At 33.6% G+C, this 25,674-nt stretch overlaps 1 protein-coding gene across 2 annotated transcripts in view; it reads right to left on the minus strand.

The window, feature by feature from the left end:
• The window catches only part of MIPOL1 (mirror-image polydactyly 1), a 312,254-nt gene that overhangs the window by 243,074 nt on the left and 43,506 nt on the right, over positions 1-25,674 (minus strand). For both annotated transcript variants that reach the window (XM_082835259.1, XM_082835258.1), the window contains exons 2-3: positions 13,143-13,279; positions 12,513-12,591 (exon numbers count right to left, since the gene is read on the minus strand). In XM_082835259.1, the coding sequence (XP_082691385.1) occupies positions 12,513-12,531 (19 nt within the window). In that variant the 5' untranslated portion in view covers positions 12,532-12,591; positions 13,143-13,279. The remainder of the gene's footprint in view (positions 1-12,512; positions 12,592-13,142; positions 13,280-25,674) is intronic.

A 25,674-nucleotide genomic window follows, 5' to 3' on the forward strand; every position in this document is an offset into this window, starting at 1 on the left:
GGCTAGAATCAAATAGGGATTCTTAGAGGCTGGGGAATTTTGTTCTGTCTGGCTTTGTAAATAGTTTGTGACAACTGGTATCTGTGTAAATGGATTTGATGGTCCCCTGTGGGGTCAATACTGTTTACAGAGCTGTTTCTTCAGAGTGGTTGAGCTAGAATTGTCTCTAGGGATCCTACAGGGGTTACTCAGAATAGCAACATCTCAGGTACCTGAGAGCTCAGTGGCAGAAAGAGAAAGAGGAATGGAGGTGCTATAGGCAGGTACATTTGAATAAATGGATCTCTCTCCTTCAGATGCAGGTGCTACTCAGGGGCACTTGTATCTAAAATGAACCATAAAGGAAGCAATTTGTTAATGTGCTCTCTGACATTTGCTAACATAATTGTTCACCAATTCTTTACACTCTATCTTTTCTTTTTTTGGAAAGGTTATTACTTATATCATAGCATCTGATTTTATAAATATAAAAAGAACAAAAACCTCATATTTATTGCTTCTTTTGTATATTGTCTATCACTACATTATGTAAAAACATCAAAATGATATGACACTTTTTGCTATTAAGTGTAAATTTGATTTCATGATGGAAGTACTATAGTAGTCCCACATTTTAAACAAATGTCTTTTTTTCAATGGTTAAGAATTTTTCTAAACAAACATTAGTTTCAACACAGCATCAGCTAGTGGCTCCTAACCAATTCCTTAACTGAGTTACACATAGATTATCTATCTGTATGTGTGTATAAATATTCTTTATTCCCTTTACTAAATATTTCCGACTATTTGCTTCCTTTATGTGTGTGGGACGGTTAGTTTTCCACACAGATGCATATATGGGCTTTTCTCTCCCCAAACATAAAAGAAGGACATCAGAAACTTCTGCCATATCATAGTGGTTCCACTTAATATGAGTGAGTACAAGAGCAAAGTTTAGACCTTCCAAGTAGAATACTGGTGTATTTAGAGTTTCCAAGCAGAACCACAGTGCATGGGCTCTGAAGACTGACTGCAGAGTTTGAATTCTGGCTCTACCACACAGCTGTACGACCTTTACCAAATTACTAAACCTCTCATCAATTTCCCTATCAGTAAAAAGCACATAATAAAAGCACCTACCTCGAAAGGTTATTATGAGTATTAAATTATTTAAATTATATAATCTCTTGGAAAAGTGTCAGTACAGAAAACCACTCAATAAATGTTAGCTATTATTATTTGCAAGAATCTACTTAGCTAAAAGTAAGATTTTCTTATTAAAATGTAATAAGAATAAATAAAATATAGTAAGAAAAAATTTTCTTATTAAAAGAACAGAAGACATGAACATGGAAAATAAATAAAATGCTACTTTGTTCAATGAAAAACATACAAAAAAGAGAAAATACTTAAGGTTAAAACTTGTAGTTAATACATAATGGTTTAATAAAGTTTGTATAAGATTATAAAACTAATAAGTTACAAAAGTAACAGAACTTCAAAGTTCAGAAATCCTGACATTAGAGAAAGATCCTGAAAGAAAATTCAACCTCATAGAAAGAAAACTAAGAGTATATTTCTGTAAATTCAATCCCATGGCAGGAAAATAAGAAATTTAAATAACATGTTTCTGTAACATAATTTGAACACTACCATATTGGCACATGATATTAGATATGATCAGGATCATAGCTAGTAGATCACAGGTACTTATCCTACAGAGATTCTAATTTAGGAGTCACAAGAAATCAGGTAACTTTTGGATCCTTGGCTTAAAATATGCAAACTTGTTACCTGGATACTGTATACTCTCTCAGGGGGTTTTCAATTTATTTTTCGGCTTGACCAGCCATAAGAAGAAGAAGAAAAGTACTATAACTTTCATTTTCATTGTTCTGTATTCTCATTGCTCACATTTCAAGCATCCAAAACTACATGTAGCCGTTGGCTGTTACGTTGAAAAGCAAAGATACAGAGTTTTATGTGATTCTGATAAGGTGTATTATATATATTGAGGGAAAGTCAAAAACATGTGATGGGGGAGAGCCTGGATATAGCTATAAGATTTTGAAATAAGGCTTGATAAAGGTTTGTTAACCTGGAAAATCATGAAACCTGTGAATGTCAGTAATTTATTCATTTGGACATGGATTCAAAATAAACTATATCCTTTACATTCCCATACATGGTTGTATCCTAAATAAACATGTCAAAAAGAACTGGTGAGGTTATTTCATCTGTGATTAAGACAATTCAAAGGCTTAGTGTACCATGTTACAAATTATCCACTGACTAGTCATAGAAATCACTTTACTGGCATTTTGTTATTTGTTTTATTATTAAAAAAAACTAAAGTGGTAGTACTACACCAAATTTTTATAAGTTTTTGTTTCAAGTCTGAAATAGTCATGAACATACCAATATTCATTCAACACACTTCTGTGCAAGAACTGTTCTGCTGTAATGTTTCAGCTTCTAAATTTTAACGTCTTTCATCAAATGAAGGCCATGAACACAGTATAATAGTGTAATTGCCTAAACCTTACACTGCCTAACTTATGAACATATTGCATAAATTAAAGCTTTGTAAAAATTATATCACCCTATTTAAACCATTGCAAATATCATTTAAGCTAAAATGATTGTGAAAACTATCTTAAAATTAGATTAACTAGCACAACGGTACTCTTTATTCTCTTTTTTCCCCAGTGATATGAACTATTTGGCTACTTATTATATATTTCTAACCTTTTCAATTTTCCTGTTATAAGAATAATTTATATAAAGTAATTAAAAATATGAATCAACTAGGTAAGTCTTAAATTTCTACCACTGCAAGTAAAACAGGTTTCATAATTATATATTTTTTTGATTACTAAGTATGAACACATACTAATTATCTATGAATTCAACAATTCCATAAACCATTTATGGAAGGTAACTTTTCCAATAACAATTGTGAAGAGAGAAAAAAAACCTATTTCTTTATATGTGCCTTTCATTTTACTTAAGAACATTTTTAGATTTGGAAAACAAAACAGAAGAATCACCAGTCAGATACCAAGTGGAAATCACTGAAACACAACGTTAGTTCTAATGGATGGATGATTGTATTTGGTCTTTTGAAACTTTGAAGTATAGGTAAGTCTTGATCACACAAATTAATAAATCCTAAAGCTGGAGTTAACAATAACCATTACACCCAAATTCTGCGGCTTAGCCCAGCCAATTTTTCAAAAGGTCAGGTTGTGAACTGGAGAAGATCAGGGAGGTCCACCGCATAGCTTTGTTGCCAGGCATCTCTCGTCTGGATTGTTGCAGGCATTTATTAGTATTCGTCAGCAGACTCAACAGAGCAAACAAGAAATTCAAGCACGAATAATAAAATGAAATGCTGCTATATAACCCTTTGTCATTCAGCAAATATGGGACTTTTTAGCTACATTGTTCCTAAACCTGGGTTACTACTTTAATTTTTCTCCCCAGTGCTGACTGAATGAGTATGCATGTGTGTTAAATGCAGAGCTCCCCTAACAACTGCAGGACTGCCATTTAATCTGTTGGTAGATGGACCATTTCCTGTGGGAACCCTAGCTATGATTTCCAGATCCACCAAATAAATCTCAGATTAAGATTCCAAATGAAACCTGCCTTTGGCAGATAAAAAATGTCAAGATGGATATAAACAGTAAAATTATAAATTATCTAGGTGTTGCATGACAAACCAATGTTCAATTTTTTTTGTTGACATGTGCCTAGATATCAAAACTATATGAGACATTCATCAAATGTCACACTTTCATAATATTGGAGGCATCATTAAAACTGTTTGACTAAGGACCTCAAAGTGTTTAAGCAGTAGCTCAAAAGTATATTTGTGCAAAGTAGAAGAATAAATTTACATATCAGCAGCAGCTCATAAGGGATGGGTAAATATTCTGTTTATCTCTCATTGTAATTCAGGTTACTTTAAATACAAGGTTTTAGGAAATCATTATACTCTATATGGCATCATTACATAACTTTCTATGCAAATGATGTATGTTTTATTCAAATTCACCATTTGTTTTGGGGGGAGGGAACAAAAGGAAAAGGAAGGGACTCTCATTTTATTAATCAGCTGTGACTACTATACTAGTGCGCCTTGTTAGTTGCACCATAGCATCATCAGCTCCTTGTTAGTAGCATTTTTTAACTTTTAAAAACAGCATTGAAAACCTGAGACAAAAAAAGCCTAAGTAAAAAAAGAGAAAAAATTATAATGTTTTTGTTTCAAGTGACTCTGGGGAGAGGCAGAGATTTTTAAAAAAGAAAAAGGTAATGAAAGACCAATATAGAACCTATTAGAGACCAATGGCCTATTAAAAATGCAGAGGAAGCCTCTGATGCTAGTCTTTACTGCATTCTCAGGAGATCAAGGACTTCCTTTTTAATGAAAATTTTTGTTTTGTCTTTGCTCTTCTTACCTGGACTAATGCAGCACTATCCTGGTGTTAAAATATACGGGTTGATTATAAATATAGGCAATGAAGGTTTCTGAAAGGAAAAAATCAGATTTGCTGAACTGAAATCATTATTTTTTTTAACTTTGAACTCTTAAAAGCAATTGAATAAAAGGTTTCAGTGACTCCAAATTCTGCAACATTTGGTTTCTTGATGAAGATTCAGAAATCATCTAATCTACTTAAAATGGGAATTTTTTCAAATTGTAAATTCTCTACACTTATTTTAATCTGTGGAAAGGATACAGAATATTATACATTCCATATTCCAAATGTTAGAATTTATATACAACCCTGAATCCTTCAGGACGATGTATTTGTCCTGCTTTTCCTATCATATTTCCTCCAATGTGTGTTGCTGGTTCAAGGAAACTAAGGCTAAATAAACCCTACCCATCCTAATCTGTTAGGGATCAACATTAACCTGAAAATTCTGAACAGAAGGGGTAAAACTTTAAAAAACAGGATATTAATTAAGGAAGGAAATAAGGTATTTTGTGTTTAACTTTGATTATATTTCTATATTAAAAATGCTCAAAATCAAAGAATGTTACTATGTTTTACAGTACATCAAATTACCTTAAGTACAACCAGTGAAACTATTAAAAAGGACATGATTTTTAATTTAAAAAATATTTAATTAGCAAAAACTAACATATTCAGTAACTATACAAGTATAATTTTATCATTATGAACTGATCACTTTTAACTTTTCATCCACTAGCACCCTGATTTTAAAGTACCAAAAAGTTTCAATATGTGAAGACAAAAATCACTCAAAAAATAAAGTCCAAATAGAATTTTCTAAAATAATTACTTTTACCTTACATCTTATCAGCACAATTATTCCATTTGACAAAAATTATCACTTTTACCCAAAAGCTATAGATTAGAATATTTTTAATTCAATCATTCATTCAGACTATGAAATAATCTATGTAACCAATTTCAAAATTTTATAGCCTGATTTGTTCTAAATTTGTTTTTCATTCCCCAAGAGAAAACAGAAAAGGCAAAACACAAAGAAAATTTGTATCCGAAACTTCTTCCCAAAAGATAATAATGTCTTACACGATAGGTTGTTTTGATTAAAACACACTTACATACATGTACTAAACCCCAAATTTTTAACTACCAGATTTATTTATAACCAAAAATAGTGAGTAAATGTAGTCACATCAGTCCTATTCTACAAACAGCCAGTCAGCCTGAATCAACTGTGTAAATGGTCATAAATTCAGTCTATACACCACTGTAAATTGATTCAGATCTACAAAATCAACAAAATGCCAATGCACACTCAGGACTTTACAGTAATCACGCTAAAGGTGACAAATGCAGCCACTATGGAGACCATAATAATCATCTTAAATATGATACACTGAAATTCAAATTTCTAGAAAATTTAAGATTCAATAATATTATTTTGAGATTTGTGTTGTAACTATGTGTTCCAGGAAGTGCTCTGGCATGAAAGGGCCATAACCAGAAATGGATGAGGACTTTTATCAGAGAGCTCAGAAACTTAAGAATGGAGAACTTAAAGCAAAAAACTTTTGAAAAATTCAAGCAACTTTTCTATTTCAAAAAAATATATTTATATTTTCATGGCCACAAACAAATTTAAAAGAGCTTATTAAAAGTAGAATTGAGTTTCCTTAAACCAAAGAAGTAGTCACAAGTTGTATAAAGAGAGGATCATAGCATAGAAATGGAGAAGTACTCCTATTAAAAAAAGAAATTTACCATTTTTCATGCTTATTCTTCTTAGTAGTTGTCATTTTTATAAAATGAAGGACCAAAGGTGTAGTAAGAATTCCATGTAAGAGTGTAGCCTGAACTGACCTACCTAAAATACTCTAAATTTAGTAAAAACAAACAAAAAAAGAAATAAAGAAAGACTCCTATTACCTCCCAAACTTTTCCTTTATTAAGAATATATGGGCAGGTTCATCGACTGTAGCAAAGGTACCACTCCAGTGAGGGATGCTGACAGTGGGGGAAGCTGTGCTTGTGGGGTTAGGAAGTAGGGGTATAATGGGAACTCTGTACTTCATGTTCAATTTTGCCGTGAGCCTAAAACTGCTCTACAAAATAAAGTATTTTTTAAAAACTGTCAAAAATAAAAGTAAAAAATATTTATGGCATAAGTTCATAAATGTGAATTACTCATACCAGAAATGATGAGTCTCAAAACACAGTTTTTAAAAAAACTTCATAACCAGCTAGAAAACTAAGTTGCCCTTATAAAAATTTTTTGGTTTTCCATTACATTTTCTTAATGAGGCCAAGAGTCAGGACAGAATCATTCACATGAAGCTTAAAAAACAGACACCCAGAATCTCATTTATTTTGTAAACTTATTTTAAAAAAGAGAAATTAATTTTTTCTAAAACAGTATAACCTCCATCATGCTTTTAAGGATAGTCTTAGCATTTCCTCTGGAAATGAATCAATTCTTGTTGGCTCACTTCCAGTAGTCCTAAAACTACTCTCTCAAATATTCTGGATGTCATGTGTAAGAAACTACCAGTACTCTATTAAGTTAGGTCCTATGGCGATAAATAGTAAATTTAAGCAGACCTCGATATGCTCTTTTTTTAACCCTTCTATGGCAAAATGAAAATTAAAAATGTATTCTTAAATTCACACTTGCCAAAAGGAAAAGGCACATTGTGTGATATCACTAGTCTGAAGATTTTTATTGCAATTGGGATTTCAATACAGACAAAATTAGATTTTACACTAAAAGAATATAATTGATTTTACATTCTATTCTACAAAACATAAATATAGTAAATACAAACTATACTACTTAAAAGAAATCAAGTTTCTGATATTGAGAACATTATATCTGAAGAGAATAAGCTTCCTATAAAACTAATAATAACCGTTTCAAATACTAGTAATTATGCTTCTTAATAATTTTGAAACTTTTCTGTAGACCTACCTTTCACAGCTGGATGGAAGAACAACGACAACAACCACCACTTACCTAGGCCGTGTAAAATACTTCAACAATCTATTTTTTTTATAAACATCTATAAAAACCATTATCACCACCACACTATTGAAAATAATTACTCTGGTATGTGAAACCCATATTAAATAAACTCATTTCCTGCTTCAGGTATTGTAGTAGGGCTTTTACATACACAATCTCTAATCTTCAAAATGTTCCTAAAGGAAGCATCTCCCTATTCCACACACAAGAAAACCACGGCTTAAAAATAATTACGAAACTTCCGCCCAGGTCCAGGTAGGTAGTAAATAGAAGATTGAAAACTTAAAACCCAGGTCTGTCTAGTTCCAAAACTATATTCTTTCTACTATAACATTTCACTGAAATTATTAAATGCATTAGTTCTCCAGTGCAATTTTCCTTTAAATTTAAACAAATAAAAATAAAATTAACAAACAAAAACAAATTGTGTTACTCATTCAGGGAAAATATACCATTACTTACTAGGAAGCCAATTATTAAATATAATTCAAATCTTATAATTCAATACAGAATGACTAATCATGTAGATATTTTCAAAATCTTGAATTTCAAGGAGGGTCTAATCATAATGTCTAGGGAATCATTTTTTTTCTACCAGCTATCTTGCTGATAGAAATGGAGGCCCATTCTATGCAAGTTGCCATTTCCTTTCTGTCTGCTTTAAAATAAAATAGCTTATGAAGATGATATGAGATTCCATTATTTTTGTCATAATGACCAAAGACATTTAAAAGCATCCTACTTGTTTTCCCATGGTGTTTCTATATATGTCTACTCTTACAAAATGCTTGCAAATCATGCAATAGTTTTAGATGTAATTCAATTATAGAACAATATATGGGTAAAAAGAACACATACTTTTTGAAAAGAGAGAAAGATAAATGAACCAATAATAAAAGAGGTTGATGGTGGCACACAGGTTCCAAATGCCAAGCAAAAATAAATAGTATTCTGACTCAAGAAGAAACTAACAAATCACTTGTAAGTTACCTTTTGCTACGTTTTAGTTCTAGTTATTTATTTTGTTTGACAGAAAAAACATAAAAATCATGGAAACAAAATCATATCATCTTTAGAAATAAAGACAGTTGCTTTTTACTTAAATCAGCAAGATAAGATTTTTAAAAATATTTGCTAGCCTCCAATAAACTGCAGCATGTAAGAAATCTATTGACATAAGCAGTTCTAGAAGGTTTTTCATCTCTCAAGTTTCAAATGAGTATGATGATTTAGAATCATGCTCACTTTTTAAGCTTAAAAGAAAATAGTTTAAAAACATATGATTCATATCTAAATTGAGATAATACATAAGTGAAAATACCTACTGTGTATAAAACACATTAAATATAATTTCCTAAAATAATAAACCTAGCAATAATATTAAAGAAACTCATAAAATTGAAAGGTTTTTGTCTAAAGCTTCTTCAAGCTGTATGATTCCTACCATTTCTTACCCTCAATTGGTAAGAAATATTTAAAACATAGCAAACAATGTTTAATTTGGTAACCTTCTTTAACCTTTCTTAGGGAACACTGACCCCTAAAGGTTCTAGATTTAAATAAGTTTCACAATATTCTAAATTTAACTGGCATCCAGACCTCATTTTTACCTATATTACTGTAGGTATGTATACTTATGGCAGACATGTTTATTCATAAATAATACTTAAACTATTTCCAATGGACTGTTGTGTACTATAAAACAATTAAACCATGTTTCTGCTAATTTAATAAAAATCACCCAAATTTAAGAGCTATCCAGAAATTTATCATACTATTCCAAATAATTATTCGTAAGAGATTCCTGACCCCCGTGAGTTTTTTCTTACATAGTTAAGTAAATAAGTAAATGCTAAAAAAAGCTAAACAATCATATAATAACTGACTCTTTCTGAGGGTTAACTTTGCATATGTCTTTTGTGCCATTTCATTTTTTTTCTTAAAAAGCAGGGGAAAAAAAAGAATGCTGAAAAGCAGAAAGCTTTCATGAAAGGACAAAACATCATTTACTTCTTAAGAAGCCAGAAGATGTTACCAATGTTTGCCTGACAACACGTGTTCATTCACTCACCTATTGCTTCCATCAACCTAAAATTTCATTCATTCAGGATTTTTTTTTAACTACCTAAAGAAACCTAGACAGTTTGTAGATGTCTTCACTCATCCTACCTACCAACCTCAGCTTTACATTTTCTAAACTGAGAATAATGACAAAAACTGAGAAAAATGTAATCGCTTTACCTGTTAACATTATTTACCTCATACTCTTTGACATCAAATATTTCAGCAATGTTTCTAAAATAAAGCTAGGAAAAGAATAACCACTTCAGCACTCCTTATAATGAAACTTCTAAGATGATGCAAAGTGTAATAAAAGTTTTTAAGTACCTCCATTTCCTTAAAAAAATAAGATAACTTTAAATAAAAATAACTATTTACAAGAACAGCCTATGAATATTTGTAAGATAGAGCTCTGAAGTAATCTGTGCTTTATGAAAAATCCCATATCAAAGAAATAACCATGTGAGATTTTACTGTTTAAACATATCAGTTATCACAAAACTAAAAGATACTACATTTACCTGTTTAACTTTATTCGTTAATAATGTTTCATTAATAGGCCCTTTATATAAAGGAATGTCTTATTCCTATTTCCAATGTTCAAAAAAATGTCTGTAAAAATGCAAATTTTCTTAATGATGTTTCAGTCACGTCTGTACCTCCTGCAAACTATTTATGCATCTCTCTTTAGCCCTAAAACCTTCCTTTCCAAAAGTGTCCTAGAGCTTCAGCAGCTCTGTTCCTTAACATCTTTCCTGGTTATTTTACATTTATGAGAAGTATTTCCTCTATAGCCCCTATTCTTTAGATATATTAAAAATAATTCCTTTGGCTCCTTAAAGATCCTTTTGTCTATAATGTGAACGACATGGCTTTCATAGCAATGTGGCCTCTGAATAGGGAACATAAGCTACAGGGGCATTATTATTTACTTCCTCTTTTCTTATTTTGTACATATATTGAGTAAGAACTGCTCTGAGCTCCTCAAAAGAAGAGTGTTTGCTTGCTTATTTGCATAAATGAGTAAAAACAACTACAACAAATCAGTTTTCGGCTTCACACCAATACATCCTTATCACAAACTTGAATATAAAGAGAGTAGACTAAAATTAAGTGCCACAAAATCCATTCACTAAAGCTATTAACTTTGCATTAAAAACCTTTAACTACGTTACTCAGGTATCACTTGCTATTCCTTTATACACAATGCAATCAGTTACCTGGATTCTAAACTCATAACAAGTAGCCTAGAATCACAAATAAGAGGAGAAATGCTGCTAATGGTAGGCATAAACGACAAGAAAATTTATAACAGCGTAGAAATCAAAAACAAATGCAGAAATCAAAAAAGGTATACTCAGTATAGCATCTTTCTATTCCTCAAAACAATGTGTAGCTATTAACTGATTTAGTTTAATGATGATACAACAGTTCCCCAAAATGACCTTTAATCTTCTGAAAAAGGTAACAGTGTGGTTGATAAATGGTAAAGAAGGAGCCCTGTTGAAGGAGGGGGAATCAAAAGAGAGAGATGTGTGCAATGTTTTGGTAATAATTCTATTTTTTTTAAATTTAGAGGAAATAAAAACGATGAACATAAAGGCCAAAGTCTTCAATTATATGTAATACTATATTCAGAATGATTTGTTTTCCAAGTATTTCAGATTTGCAACTGTATCCAGATTTAGTGTAAAAGACTTCAATTAAAAACCTAACATTTTTTAAACCTCTGTCTTTAAGGCCCTCTCTCTACCTTGCTCTATACGTAGATAGATGTGCTCTACTTACCTACCTACCTACCCATATATCCATCCATCCCTCCTTCCAGCCAACCACCATTTCTCCCTTTTTCAGGCCATCTCTCAGTCTGCCTGTCTTTCAAACTGTATTTCTGTCTGACTGTTCTCTCCCTCTGCCTGTGCATATCTGTGTGCATCCTTTTCTCTGTTTCTCTCCTTGTCTCTGACTCTGTTTTCATGTCTCTGTCTCTGTTTCGAAGTACCTTTTTCTGCCTCCCTCTGCACATCTCTGCAAGTCTCTGTGGCCCTGACTCTCCAGGGAGAGTCCCCCTCTGACTCCGTTTCTTTGTGGGTGTCTCTGGGTGTGTCTTTTGGTGTGCATGTGTCTCTACATGTGTCTCTGTGCCTGTATGTGTCTTGGTCTGTTTCTCTGTGTATGTGTCTCCCTCTCCATATATGTTTGTCTCTCTCTGTATATGTGTGTATCTTCCATGTCTCTTTAACTTTGTGTCTCTTGTCTCTGTGTGTCTCTTTCTGAGTGTGTCTGCATGTACACCTGTGCCCCTCTCTCTCAGTGTGTCTCTTCCCCCTCTCCCTCTCCCTCTCCCTCTCCCTCCCTCTCTCTCTCTCTCTCTCACTCACTGTATGTGACTCACTCTCTCACTGTATGTCTCTGTCTCCTTCTCACCATGTTTCTCTCACTCTGGTATCTCTCCTTCTCTGTGAGTCTCAATATGTGTGTCTCTTTCTGTGTGTATCTATGCATGTGTGTCTTTCTCTGTGTGTGTGCCTCTGTATATGTGTCTGTGTTTTTCTCATTGAGTTTAGTATCTCCCTCCTATGTCTGTGTCTCCTTTCTGTTTGTGTTTCTTTCTCTGAGTATACCTCTCTGTATTCATTTCTCTACCATTCATTCTCTCAATCTCCTCTATCACTTTGTGTGTGTTTCTCTCTCCCTGTGTGTCTGCTTTCCTTTTTTCTCTCAATATCTCTTGCTCTGTGCGTGTCCCTTTCTCTGTGTGTGCATGTCTCTTTCTCCATGTGTCTTTGTGTCCCTTTTGCAGAATGTGGGTCTCTTTGTGTGTGCCTCCTTCCTTGCATGTGTGCAGGCGTGTGCACTTGTGCTTGTCTGCCTCTAATATATTGGTTAGAACAAACACACTTCATTCAGTGCCTTAAACAAGCACAACACCTGGGGTTTGGTAATAATACCTTAAAAGTCCTTACCTTTTGACCAGTCGTCCATTTGTACTCCCGTTCCTGTTTGCTCTGGCAACGTCTCTGGTTTCTGCGCCAAGATTTGAAGCTAAAATAAAGCCAACTCTAGATAAATAAACTTAAAACAATATATCAGAACACACCTAAACCTTACCTTTGTTTAACAGAGAATTTACAGGATAAATGGTTTTCTAAAACATTTATAATAGGACAATTAACTGTGTATTTCAACACGTGAAATTAAATCTTTTTTCTCAGAAAAAAGTTCTTTCATTCACACCTATATTTTAGTAAATACAGTTCAGGTTAAGCTTCTAGACATTCTTACTGCTTTGGTGAGGGAACCATTTAATTTATTTAACTTAAGTCTTTCCAACTACAATTTCAACAATTAAAAAAATTAAAAATTTACTCTATTTGTCAAATTTCAGATTTATTGATTTGAATGCATATTTTCATATAAAACATTTCATACTTGTAAAAGTAATTTTAAATGCTATTCTAATTTTTTAAAAGATTATCATTAACTTGTGGAGTTACTGATTTTTCTCTCTTGCATTTGTTTTCATAGTAAATATCATAAAAACTATGCAAGTTTTTTTTTTTGCATGCTTTTAAGGAGAATAAAATTAGATTTACCTCACAGCTAGAACTCTGTGTTCTTTAAAAAGTCCTCAAATAAAGCTGTAGTAAGCTTCTCCTTTCCAATTTTCTCTAAATATGTTGATCTGGAGTTGGCAATCTTTTTCTAAGTTCCTCATTTACTTTTGGATTAGCTGAAAATATAGGAAGTTATTAATATCAAAGAAATATGTTCCAGTCAATGAAGCCACTTCCCTCCATATTGCCCAAAAAGGTTAATAATAATTGCGGTCTTTTAATAAGAGATTCATATAGCAAGACATGTAGAAAATACAGCCTTTAATAACCTCTGGAGTATTTTAAAACATGTCTTACAGGTCTTAATGTGCTTAGTAATATACTATTTAAAACCATAATTTTATCCCTCTTCAATATACAGTCACTCTTCCTCATCATTTACCCAGCTAATGAATGCCAGCAATTAGTAAAATGTAATCCCATTGCACAATCATTTTAATGCTTTTAGCACTCAGAAAAGTAAACACCAAATTAATACTGCTCAAGCCATATCAGATCCTAGTTGGAAGCAAGCAATTATAGTTCATCTCCTCAGGTGTAATTAAATGATTGGAATGATTTAGTTCCATAAATGCAAGTTAATTCATAAGCAAGCAACAAATATACTGGGAGTAATTACAAGAAACATTGACAGTCTAAGCAGGGCTAATTCTTTTATGAGACTGATATAGTAAAATGCTGCCCCCTCCTGGGCATATAAGTGAATATTTCAGAGCCAAAAACAAAACATGTCCCCCTAACCCAAAACCTAACTTTTAAAAAGACACTAAAAAACAAACAAAAAAACCAATAAATCAAGTTATCAATTTGATTTCATTCCTTATACAAAAAAATTTAATTTATGGCTTACTATGATAATTTCTACACACCCTAGTAATTAATGCTTTTTCCATTCAAGTTCTGAATATGAGTCCCAAAACATACCTGGCAATTATTATAAATCTAATGAAACTAAATCATTCATATATAGCACTGACTGCAAGTGAAACTTCTAGTACCCTCTTATACTGCAAGACCAATACCTATATTCTTCCACTGGTAAACCCTAACTGGCATGTTAGAGATAACAACTAAGCTATGCTTTTTGTAAGTACTAAAATTTGTAAGAAAAATAATCTCTGACGAATGTAAAACAAAATACTCGGTATTACTGTAATTATACAAAATGGTCTAAAACTAATTGTTTTTAAGGAACTCCAATAACAAAAATAAAAACTAGAGCACAGGTATAATATCATCACAAGCACGTTTTAAAACATAAAGGGGAGCAGGTAGTACACAAAATAAAACACACCCCAGTTTTACTTAAGCCATTCCCCACTTTTTACTTTCTTAGGCTAACATTCAAAACAAATTTACTTGAACACTACTCGATGCTTATTAACTAAATTTATACAAACTTTCAGAAACGTATTTATTATACATTTGAGTTATGCTATAATCAGTAAGTCTGTATTAACACATATGTATTTGTAGCACTAAACCTATTTAGAATCATCCCTTTAACTTTCTGCAAAATTGAACATATTCTCAAATATTACCAATAGCACAACAAATGTTTAATTCTCCAATAAATACAAAAGATACTTGCAGAGGATAATGTTTAACATACCAATATTTTTTGGTGGGGGAGGGAACATTATTCTAAGTCATGGCCTATGCAAGCTATAAAAATAAAATAAAACAAAATATTAAACAGTCTTGCCACTAAGTTTAAAATGTACAGCACATTTGCTTTGCCCTTGATGTCACAGTCATATATTTCAATTCGTATCTTGTACAGTGTAAGTTAATTGCTTTTGGAAAGTACTTATTATTCATGTAAAAATTAATGTGCCAATGTGTTTAAATCCTCTTAAATGACCATTCATGCATCTTTCTTCTTTAAGTACCAATGAAATCTGTCAAAAGACATCAATGCCATTTCTTAAAGAAAGTTCTAATAGAGATTTTTTTCTGCTAACACAAGATTTTCATATTCACCAACTTTACTTAAATTCCATTAATTTTTTAAGCTACTTTTAATAAATTCACCAAGTAAAATTTTTAGGCCCCAAAGTCTGTCATTTGTGTTCCAGCTGATGTTATGAATATTAATAACAGTGTTATCCTGATTAAATAGGCTTCATATGAAATCCCTGTGAATCCTATAGCTCAGACATCTCATTTTTCCAACTCTTTATGAATTTGGATTCAGACATTAAACTGGAAAAATCTTTAAAAACAGATTTAATGGCACATTTGCATACTGTCAAGCAAAAATTAGATGTTCTAATGATTCAATTAATTACAACTTACATATCTATATATTGTAATAGGACTAGAAGATTTTTGTAAACATCAACATATTTTACACATCTACACATTATAGGACAAAGGATTAAGACTATTAAAATACTGATTCCTTTCTTTACACTCACCTTAAATATTTGATATCAAGAACTTTTCAATCAAAAATTATATATTCACATTAAAACCAGTGGGATGATTTTTATAGTAGACATCAGATAAACTAGGCTTCTTAAAGTGCTAAATCATTGTATCACAGACAAAATATGTTAATTGCTTTATCATTATTAATGTCACCAGGTTCAAGCAGCAAAATAAAATCTAACTAAACTTCGTTTTTGTGTTAGAAAAAATAACCCATGTTAAAAAAGAAAAATAAAATCTTTACTATAACAGACAGAATATACCATATCAGCATCTGTTAAACTAAAATCTTCTCCATCACAGATTCCTGACCTCATCCCTCCAAGTTGTTTTTAGTTCTCAGAAGAAGTGAAAAAAGGAGAAATTAATAGCCAGGGAAACCACATACCCCCTTCTCTCTGTAAATATACTGGAATCTGAATATATCTACCTAAATTTCCTACTTTCACCCTATCGAAAAACAGAGATTGAAAAAAATTAAACAAACATCTCTATGCTCTCAAACGGGACTTGACTCTCCTTGTTTACTCAGCAGTAAAATACTTGATGAAACAAAATTTGTTCTTTGACTAGTCTACAATTTCTAATCTGCCTAAAAAGTTATAAGTAATTCTGACATTTATCCTTCAAAATTAAACAATCCTTCTTTGACAGAAAGGCACTTAAAGAAGGAATTTCATTCCCCAATGTAACAACACCCAGGATTTTTTAAAACTTATTTTAAATAGGAGATACCCTTCTACCTTACTCCACAAAAGCCACACATGGGCAAGGTGATCGGCTGACTTTGTTTAATGGTGTTTTTTTCATAATGCCTCCTTAGTTAATCTCAAATTTGTGTGATGTGAATCCAAAGCGTCAAACTAGGAATCATTTATAATACTGCCTCATATCCAACTATATGTAACTCCAATTATATCTAACTATAACCATGCCAAATTTTGGATTTTCTAGATTGAGAAATGTTGATAATTTCTGCAGTGGAATGGTTTCATTAAATGGCCAAAGGAGAGCACTGTATTTCTGAGAGCCAGATATTTTAACATATAACTCAACATATACAACATATGCATATTTTCTACTGCTGGATTTTCATCGTATGAGACAAAAGTCTTTCAAATAGCCACAGTTCTTGGCACATTCTCTCACAAAAAGAATTCCTTTCACATCACAGCCCACTCCCTACCAAGCTCCAGACAACCCAAGTTCCCCACTGCCTGCAAAAGCAAGAAAAGGTTTAGGGAGAAAGGATAAAAGTAGCCCCATGCAATAGCTATCAAAATTTTAAATACATATACTATTTGACCCCTCCACTACTAAAAGTCTTTTTAAAATATGTAGAACATATTTGTATGTACAAAGATACACACTGAAGCAGTATTTATTTGTATGAGAAAATACTCATGCTTTAGTCATACTGAACTTCTTTCTGTTCTTGAACTCACCAAGCTTATTCTTGCCTCAGAACCTTTATACTTACTATTCCCTCTGCCTAGAATTCTTTTCTCTAGATCTCTAAACCATTTTTTCTTATCATTTAGGCCTTGCTCAAATTCACCTCTTCAAAAAGGTATTGCCTGGCCATCCTATCTAAAGTAGAAACTCCTCTCTCACTCTCATCACATTACCTGTGCTACTACCTTCATGAAACCCATTCGTTTAGGTTTTATTTCATTGTTTTTGATATGTATCAGCCAACTATGCATAAGGAAATTACATTCAGACACAGCCCTTGCTTTTCTCTTTCATCTGTGTCCTTAGAAAGGTGTTTGGCATACAGTAAGTATTCAGTATGTATTTGATGGGCATACAGGTGGATAGACAGATGTGGAAGATTCTCTCAACAAGTATTTGTTAAGCACCTATATATTATGTGTCAGTCAACTGTTCTAGGAGTTAAATATAAAATAAATAGGTAAGACAAATAAATTTCCTACCCAAAATAAATCTTTAGCTAAAACAATACACGTACAGAACATGGATAAATTAAAGACAGAAAAAAATGTAAAATTACACCTACATATGTAAATATATATGCTTGAATAGGATATACATAGGCAACTATTACCAGTGGTTACTCTGAATAAAGGGCCTAAAAGAGTTGAGGCAGGGAAACTGAGAGACTGAGGGAAAGAAGTATTTCTGTTTCATTTTGTATCTACCTATCTGTATAATTTTATTTTTTTACGAAGTACATGTATTATTTTTAACTTAATGATCAAACATTTATTAATAACCTTGGAATTTAACAAGAAACTTTGAAGGAAGCCACATTACATCTAAGAGATTCAAAATGAATAGAAAGAAAGTAATCTTTATGACTCCCTTGAAACTTTGAAAAAATAATTATTGCCTAATTAACTTTTATAATTATACTTTGTTATGGCTGTTTGCTTGCTTGCTTGGTTTCTGAAGAGTGAAAAGTTCTAATTTAACTAATATACGGCAGAAATTTTTTAGAACAGAAAAGTTTAAAATGAATGAGTTTCCTGAGAATTAAGCATACATTTCTTAAAACAATCACACTGCTTTGTTCAATTAGGGACTATTATAATAGTCTTAGTGTTCGGGATTCTGACGTTTAAAAGTTTATAATAGAAATTACTATCAAAAAAGCCGAACTACTTCCCATCATTTAAAATCATGGAAGGGCATCAAATTAAGAGGAAATAAATATTTAGTGTTTAAGATATATGGCTTTCAGATTTTCAAAACCTGGAACACTGCATATACCAGATGGAACACTGCAATAGCTTTCAGCGCCAGTTACAAATGACACTTTGAGAATGAATCTGGTATTGCATGGCCTACTGATAAAATTTTAGAAAGCAAAACTTTAAAACTAGTGTTATTTTCAGAGGGTTAATGGGATACAGGATTTTCTAAAATATCCTGAAACGTTTTGCCCTAGGCCAAACTAAACTAAATCACTTAATCTAGCACAGAACAGAATATAAAAACAAAGTCATCTTATAGAATAGTTTCTCTAGGGAACAAACAGCCTGTTTTCTTAAGATTCATGTGATTGCCAAGTTCTGATGCAAGGACACACTCCTTCACACAAAGGCTTACATTTCCACACAACCAACTGAAGTTCTTGGCAAATCAACGGTAAAGAAGTATTAAGAGTAACTTAAATCGATCTGTAATGACAACTGGTATGAGCAGCCACTTGAAATCAAATAAAAGAACAGTTGTCAGAAAACGTCTTTCTAAAATAATCATATAAGTTCTTAAATAATTCATCATATTTCATAATGCTTACTAACAGACTTTATCAAAAAACTGTTTAATAATTCTCTATAGTTTATATAGTTAAATAATAAGTAGTAACAGGGACATTAACAAATAACATCAACATACTCCAATAACAAGTTATACTTTTGCATTTTGAATACTTTTTTTAGTATTAATTCTTTTCTTTTTTTATTGAAGTATAGTTGATTTACAATGTTGTGTTAGTTTGCATTTTGAATACTTAATAGCAGTTCTTACATTGTATAATAAATATAATGTTTATCTATGCAATTGGCTAAAATTACAGTACCTAATCATTCCCAATGGACAGTGTGCTGTATGCAAACTATGTGTTTCACTTTTTAAATTGTACTGTTAAAGGCAACTTCTAGGTTGCAAAATACAATTACTAGAAACAAAATCTTTAAAGAAAGTACAACAAATGTTATGCTTGCAGCTCTAATTTCTTGTTCAATATCAAGAAAGTCACAGCCATTAGCTTCATTTATCTGATGACCTACTAAAGCTCATGTAACTTCTTAAGTCATTCTTTTTTTTTTTTTTTTTCACTGTTGTGGTCTCTCCTGTTGTGGAGCACAGGCTCCAAAGGCACAGGCTCAGCGGCCATGGCTCACGGGCCCAGCCGCTCCGCGGCATGTGGGATCTTCCCGGACTGGGGCACGAACCCGCGTCCCCTGCATCAGCAGGCGGGCTCTCAACCACTGCGCCACCAGGGAAGCCCAGGAAAGTTATTTTTAAAAAGTCTCAAGATGGCAAATCAACTGAGTTAAAAATATTACTTACAAAATTAATAGTAATACAACTGTATAGTGTTCCAAAGTACTAAATTAAGCAATGTGTGTTGTTAATTTTTAAAGACATTTTCCAAAAGACAATGCTCTTTCATTTTAAAAAATAAGAATTTTATTTAAGAAATTCCATCTCTACGATGTGTTGATTTATACTATATTCACGATTATTGCAAAATGGCTGTATGAATAACCTGACATTTTACACTACTAACTGTATAAGAAAACCTTTTATAAACTGTGTAGAAACTAAAGAGAAACCAAAAACTGAAACTTATCTAGTCATAAATATTAAAACTATTACAAAAGAGCAGTCAAACATTATAAGGCTTTTGGTGGAAGTAACACTAACTAATAATAACTAATAAAACATATTATCCTGGGGTAGGAGTTGTGGGTAGAGATTGGGGGAGGGAGGAGAGCAGGATTCACAGGGCAGGCAGAATATGGCGTGTAAATGAAACAAGATTAACTATCATGAACTATGAAGGATAACTGTTGAAGCTGGGTTATGAGTATGTAGGGGTTCATTATTCTGTTTCTCCACTCTTTTATGTTTGCAATTTTCCATAATAAATAGTTTAAAATACATATTATAAAAGAGTACATACACTATCATTTACTTTCACAGAACTAGCAATGAGTATTCCATTTTATAATAGAATGTTATCAAAATCTCATCAGTCTCATGTCTGATACATATATACGCACAACATATCACGCAACAAATATTGCACATCTTCCACGAATATATACACACACACCTCACACGGATTCTATATTGCATGTCATTTAGAGAAAAGCCTAAAAATTTCATCTTACTATGTAGGAACCGAAAAGAGAATATTATCCGCTGAGGAATATGTACTTTATTTATTAAAATGCTTTGGAATTACTCCCTGACCTTAAATTTAACAATTTCCTGAAAGTAAGACCTTATGTTACCAATGACCTAGTGCATATGGGAAACTGAATAGGTATACTCTATCACCTTTAGCAAACATTCTCTTCACCAAGCCACTTAGAGGCCATCTGCTGAACCCTGAAGCAACATCCTAGTTAGTTACTGCTAGATTTGCAATGTAAGTAACCAAACTTATCATTTGTTGGAGCCATAACTATATTAATCTGAAATATTCCCTAATTTCATCTTAAAAGACATGTATTTCCATTGCTAGAGATGTTTTTCATCTGTAGAGCAGTCATAGTTCTTTGTATATGCACAATAATTACCTCTTAGTTAACAAAGATGGTGATTTAGAAGAATCATAAGCAGAAATAGTGACAATGACTATACTACCATGTCTCAAAATTTCAACACCTTTCACCATTTAATAGGTAAGTCTATACTTGCTTGGACCAACAAATTTAGGTAAATTTTATACTTCTTCACAACGTTTAAAAATTATTTTAATAAATAACTCTTCATATCAGTGAAAGAAATAAGTATGTCTGTAATCTTTCACTAAGGTGAAATGATAGTTTGTCATAGGTCAGGTCCCACATTCATTTTCATTTTTATCTCTTCATTTTGAGGAACTGCAAATTCAAATCCCATTCCAGTTGAAATAATTAACCATTTGTTGAAATGCCTCCTGGGAACTACCATTGCAAACTTTGAAATACTGACTAAAATATTTTAAAATATATTTTTAAAAACATAGATAAGCTCAAAAGGAAGAACAAGAAATATCCACATGTCAAAATCAAACCATAACAGAGAGTAGGACTTGAAGCCAAGTAGTCCACGAGAAGATTGAGACCAAATAGGCTTAAAGGTTAGGGTTCAACTATGCAGACTTTCCCCTTTTTCCAACCACCTGCTCAATATCTGAGCCAGACACAAGGCACCCACCAAATTAGGTGGAAAAGTTAACTACCTAAGATCAAAAACAAAAGCCTTTGCCATGGTGGGACAAGGAATCCAAACTTGTACTTAAGCCAATCAATTAATGTAAAACTGGTTAGCAACCTGAGATCATATAGTACAGCCAGAAATTTAAAAGGGGGGGGGGGAGGAAAAAAAAAGAAAGGGAGAAGTAGGTCATGAGCTAGATTCGTTTATAAGATAATTTCTTTTGAAAATAAACTCATAGCCACAAAAAACTATAACATATATGAAAGAATTTAACATAAGGAAAAGTAGTACAGGCATACAAAAGAGAGAGGTGGAGACTCATACCTGAACAACTAGAGAAAACTAGGCAACCTGAAATCAATCTTCAAAATAGGTATACTTTTTAAATTGCCAGATTGATAAATCAACACAACCCACAAATAAGAGCAGGCAGTTTTTACAGAAGCATAGATTGATATAAAAATGAACCAAGTAGAAATCGTTTAGAAATAAGAAATGTTAATTGAGGTTGAAACTCTATAGATGAAGTAAAATCTAGAAAACAGTAGAGCACAGAATTAATGATTTGGAGGCAGAAGGGAAGAAATTCCTCAGAATGCTGCACAGAATAATAGAGTTTAAAAATATGAAAAAGTAGGGGCTTCCCTGGTGGCGCAGTGGTTGAGAGTCCGCCTGCCGACGCAGGGGACGCGGGTTCATGCCCTGGTCCAGGAGGATCCCACATGCCTTGGAGTGGCTAGGCCCGTGAGCCATGGACGCTGAATCTGCGCGTCCGGAGCCTGTGCTCCGCAACGGGAGAAGCCACAACAGTGAGAGGCCCGCGTACCGCAAAAAAAAAGAAAAAAAGAAAAAGTAGTTAAGCAACATGGAAGATAAAATAAGATGCTCCAACATATGCCTAATAAGGGTTAGAGAAGGGGAGAACCATAAAAATAAAGGAAAAGCAAAATAATTATATGTACCCTAATTAGGACAGAAAATGTATCCCTGGAAAAGAGCAACTGAATCAGAGTAATACAGTATTAACATCACATAATTCCCATGGAGATGCAGTCCCAGCAACACATTCTGGCAATGATCTTTCATTTTCTTCAAATTTCCTGAAACTACTGCACATCTACATTGTTTTGTTAGCTACAAACCACAGTGATGCATATAATACCCTTCATAATACCAAGAGATGTTTGAAAATGCTAAACCTGTTGATCCTTATCCTCTGTTTCCTCAACCTTTCCATCAAGGCACAAGCAGTCACCAATATAACTGCATGTTAATATCCAGTGTGATACTATTTCTTCATTTTTTATAGTCCAGCACTATCACTTGCACATCTCTTGTCACCAAGTTGGTCAAAACTGTTTGCCAAAGATCAAAATAAATGGCAGAATGCAAAACCATACTTAAAGGCTGAGAGCATATAGTACAGTCTGCAGTCTTAGTTCTCACAAGCTAAGATCATATTACAGCTCTTGGAGCATAGGAAAAATATGTATCAGCAATGTTCTACAAAGTTTTTCTTTATATACACAGAAATTAAAATAGGACTCAAAAAAAAAAAATCACCTGGACCCACATCTACATTCTTTCTCAGGAAGCTAGTAGAGAATGTGCTCCACCAAAACGTGGGAGTAAAGTATGAAAGAGGTGAAAAGAACACCCAAGGTCATGGTGAGAAAAATCACAGGATAATAGCTATACACCAGACATACAGAAAAACCATTCAAAGCTGACAGCATTAAGAAAACTCCAGGAGCAATTTGTTCAAGAAATAGGAGTTTGAGAAGAGTTTCAAATAAATGATAAGAGAGTCTGGGGTTGAATCAATAATAAATACATAGAAAACCAAGCAACAAGTAAATAAAATAGCAAAAAACTATGCAGGGGAGGGAGAAGGGAAAATAATCAAAATATACTACATGTATTAGTTGTGAATAGCATCTACATGACCATAATAATGTAAATGCTATATATTTTTTCTATACAAAATTATAATATAACTGTATTATAACAGAAAGTGAACATGTGTACTGGGGCAGAGGTATCGAAGAGAACTATATCCTTGTCTTAGTTACCAGGATCAGCTCTCCCAACTTTCACTCTTCCTTTCTATTTGGAAGAGGTTAACAGCTAAAAATTATACTTCCCAGTCTCTTTGTAGCTCATGGTCTGAACATAAAAAAAAAAAGTTCTACCAAGCAGATGTTCTCTAGCAAGATATGGAAGCAGAAAGTAAAGCAAAGGTCATCTGTCGGCTTTCAGCATGTAAGGTCAGGCAGCTGTGATTGTTTCTGGTGGCAGAGACTCTGCAGTCTAATGTGGAGCATGAGCCTCCTAGATAAGACAGCCACCTGTGGTGTCAGCGACAGCAACAGCTTTCTGGCTTCTAGATTGCAACAATATCACAACCCTGAACGATGGTCTAGAGATAGTCCTGGACTTCTGTTCCAGCACTTGGAATAATTTTGTAAGCTGTTAATTCCCTATATAAAGGACCTTTTGCTCGAAATACCTAGAGTTGTTGCTTTGGGTTTTTTTTTTTTTTGCTTTTTTTTGTTTTTTGTTTCTTCTGTCCTATAATGCAGCGGTCCCCAATCTTTTTGGCACCAGGGACTGGTTTCGTGAAAGATGAGTTTTCCATGGACTGGGGGAGGTGTATGGTTCAGGCAGTAATGCGAGCGATGGGGAGTGACAGATGAAGCTTCGCTCACTCGCTTGCCTGCCGCTCACCTCCTGCTGTGGGGCCCAGTTCCTAACAGGCCAAGGACTGGTACCAGTCTGGGGCCTGGGGGGTGGGGACCCCTGCTATAATGTGACTGATATCCTCCCCATCTTCGAAAGCAGTAAGTCCATTAATTACTAGGGTAATTAACCCAATAAAACTATAGGGTAAGGAGGATCAAGAAGCTGGCATATAAGCATGCTATACAGAAATATTTCAGGAGATCTGATTCAAGATGGTGACATAGGAAAATCCTGAACTCACTTCCTCCCATGGCCACAACAAAGCTACAAATGCATGCGGAATAACTCTCCCTGAAAGGCAACTAAGAACTGGATGAACAGAGTCTCCATGACAAAGGGTAAAAGGACAATCTAGATGCAGGTAGGAGAGGCAGAGATGGTCTCCCCAAGCAAAAAAACACACCCCAGCTTCAGCAATCCACAGACAGGGAAGACTACAAAGGTATGGTTATTTCCCCTGGGAGGGGAGGATTCAAGCTCCACATCAGGCACCCCAACCTCTAGATCCTGCACAAGAGAGAGAAGCCCCCAACAGCTGGCTTTGAAAACCAATGCAGAATATGCCCAGGAAAACTACAGAACTGCAGGAAATGGAAAACCTGCTCTAAAGGGCTTGAGCACAGACTCATACCACCCAAAAACCAACATGAAAACACCTGGTCGAAAAGCACATGGAATGAAGATAAAGGGATTCCACGCACTAATCTTGTAACGTCTGCTGGTGAGGCAGCAACAGTTGGGACACTCCCTGGCGTCTGAGATACTGGTGAGAATCACTTTTGTGATCTCAGGGGCTGGGGCTGGGCCTGGGGGGTGCCATTTTGAAATTCTCCCTCTAGCTTGTTAGCACCAGAGAGCACACCCTGTTGAGAGCCTTGCCCACCCCTGTCTCTGCTGGGTCTCACAGCCAGAAGGGTGACAACTGCACCCATCAGCTCACTGCAGCGGCCACCATGAGGCCCTGAAGCCAGCTCCAACCACCAACACTCCATACCAGCAGTCACAGCCCCAACATAAAAGAATGCAGAAATACAAAGAATCATAAGAGACTACTGTGAATAATTATACACCAATAAATTGGACAACTTAGAAGAAATGGATAAATTCTTAGAAACATATAATCTTCCAAGACTGAATCATGAAGAATCAGAAAATCTGAATAGACCAATTACTAGTAAGGAGATTGAAACCATAATCAAAAATCTCCCAAAAAACAAAAGCCCAAAACCAGATGGCTTCACTGGCAAATTCTACAAAACATTCAAAGAAGATTTAATACTTAACCTTTTCAAGCTCTTCCATCTGAAGAGGGAAATCTTCCAAACACATTTTATGAAACCAGCATTACCCTGATACCAAAACCAGACAAGGACACCACAAAAAGAAAAAAATAAGAGGCTAACATCCTTGATGATCATCAGTGCAAAAATTC

Source organism: Leucopleurus acutus (assembly GCF_964270905.1).
Source record: "Leucopleurus acutus genome assembly, chromosome: 1".
NCBI classification, from domain to species: domain Eukaryota; kingdom Metazoa; phylum Chordata; class Mammalia; order Artiodactyla; family Delphinidae; genus Leucopleurus; species Leucopleurus acutus.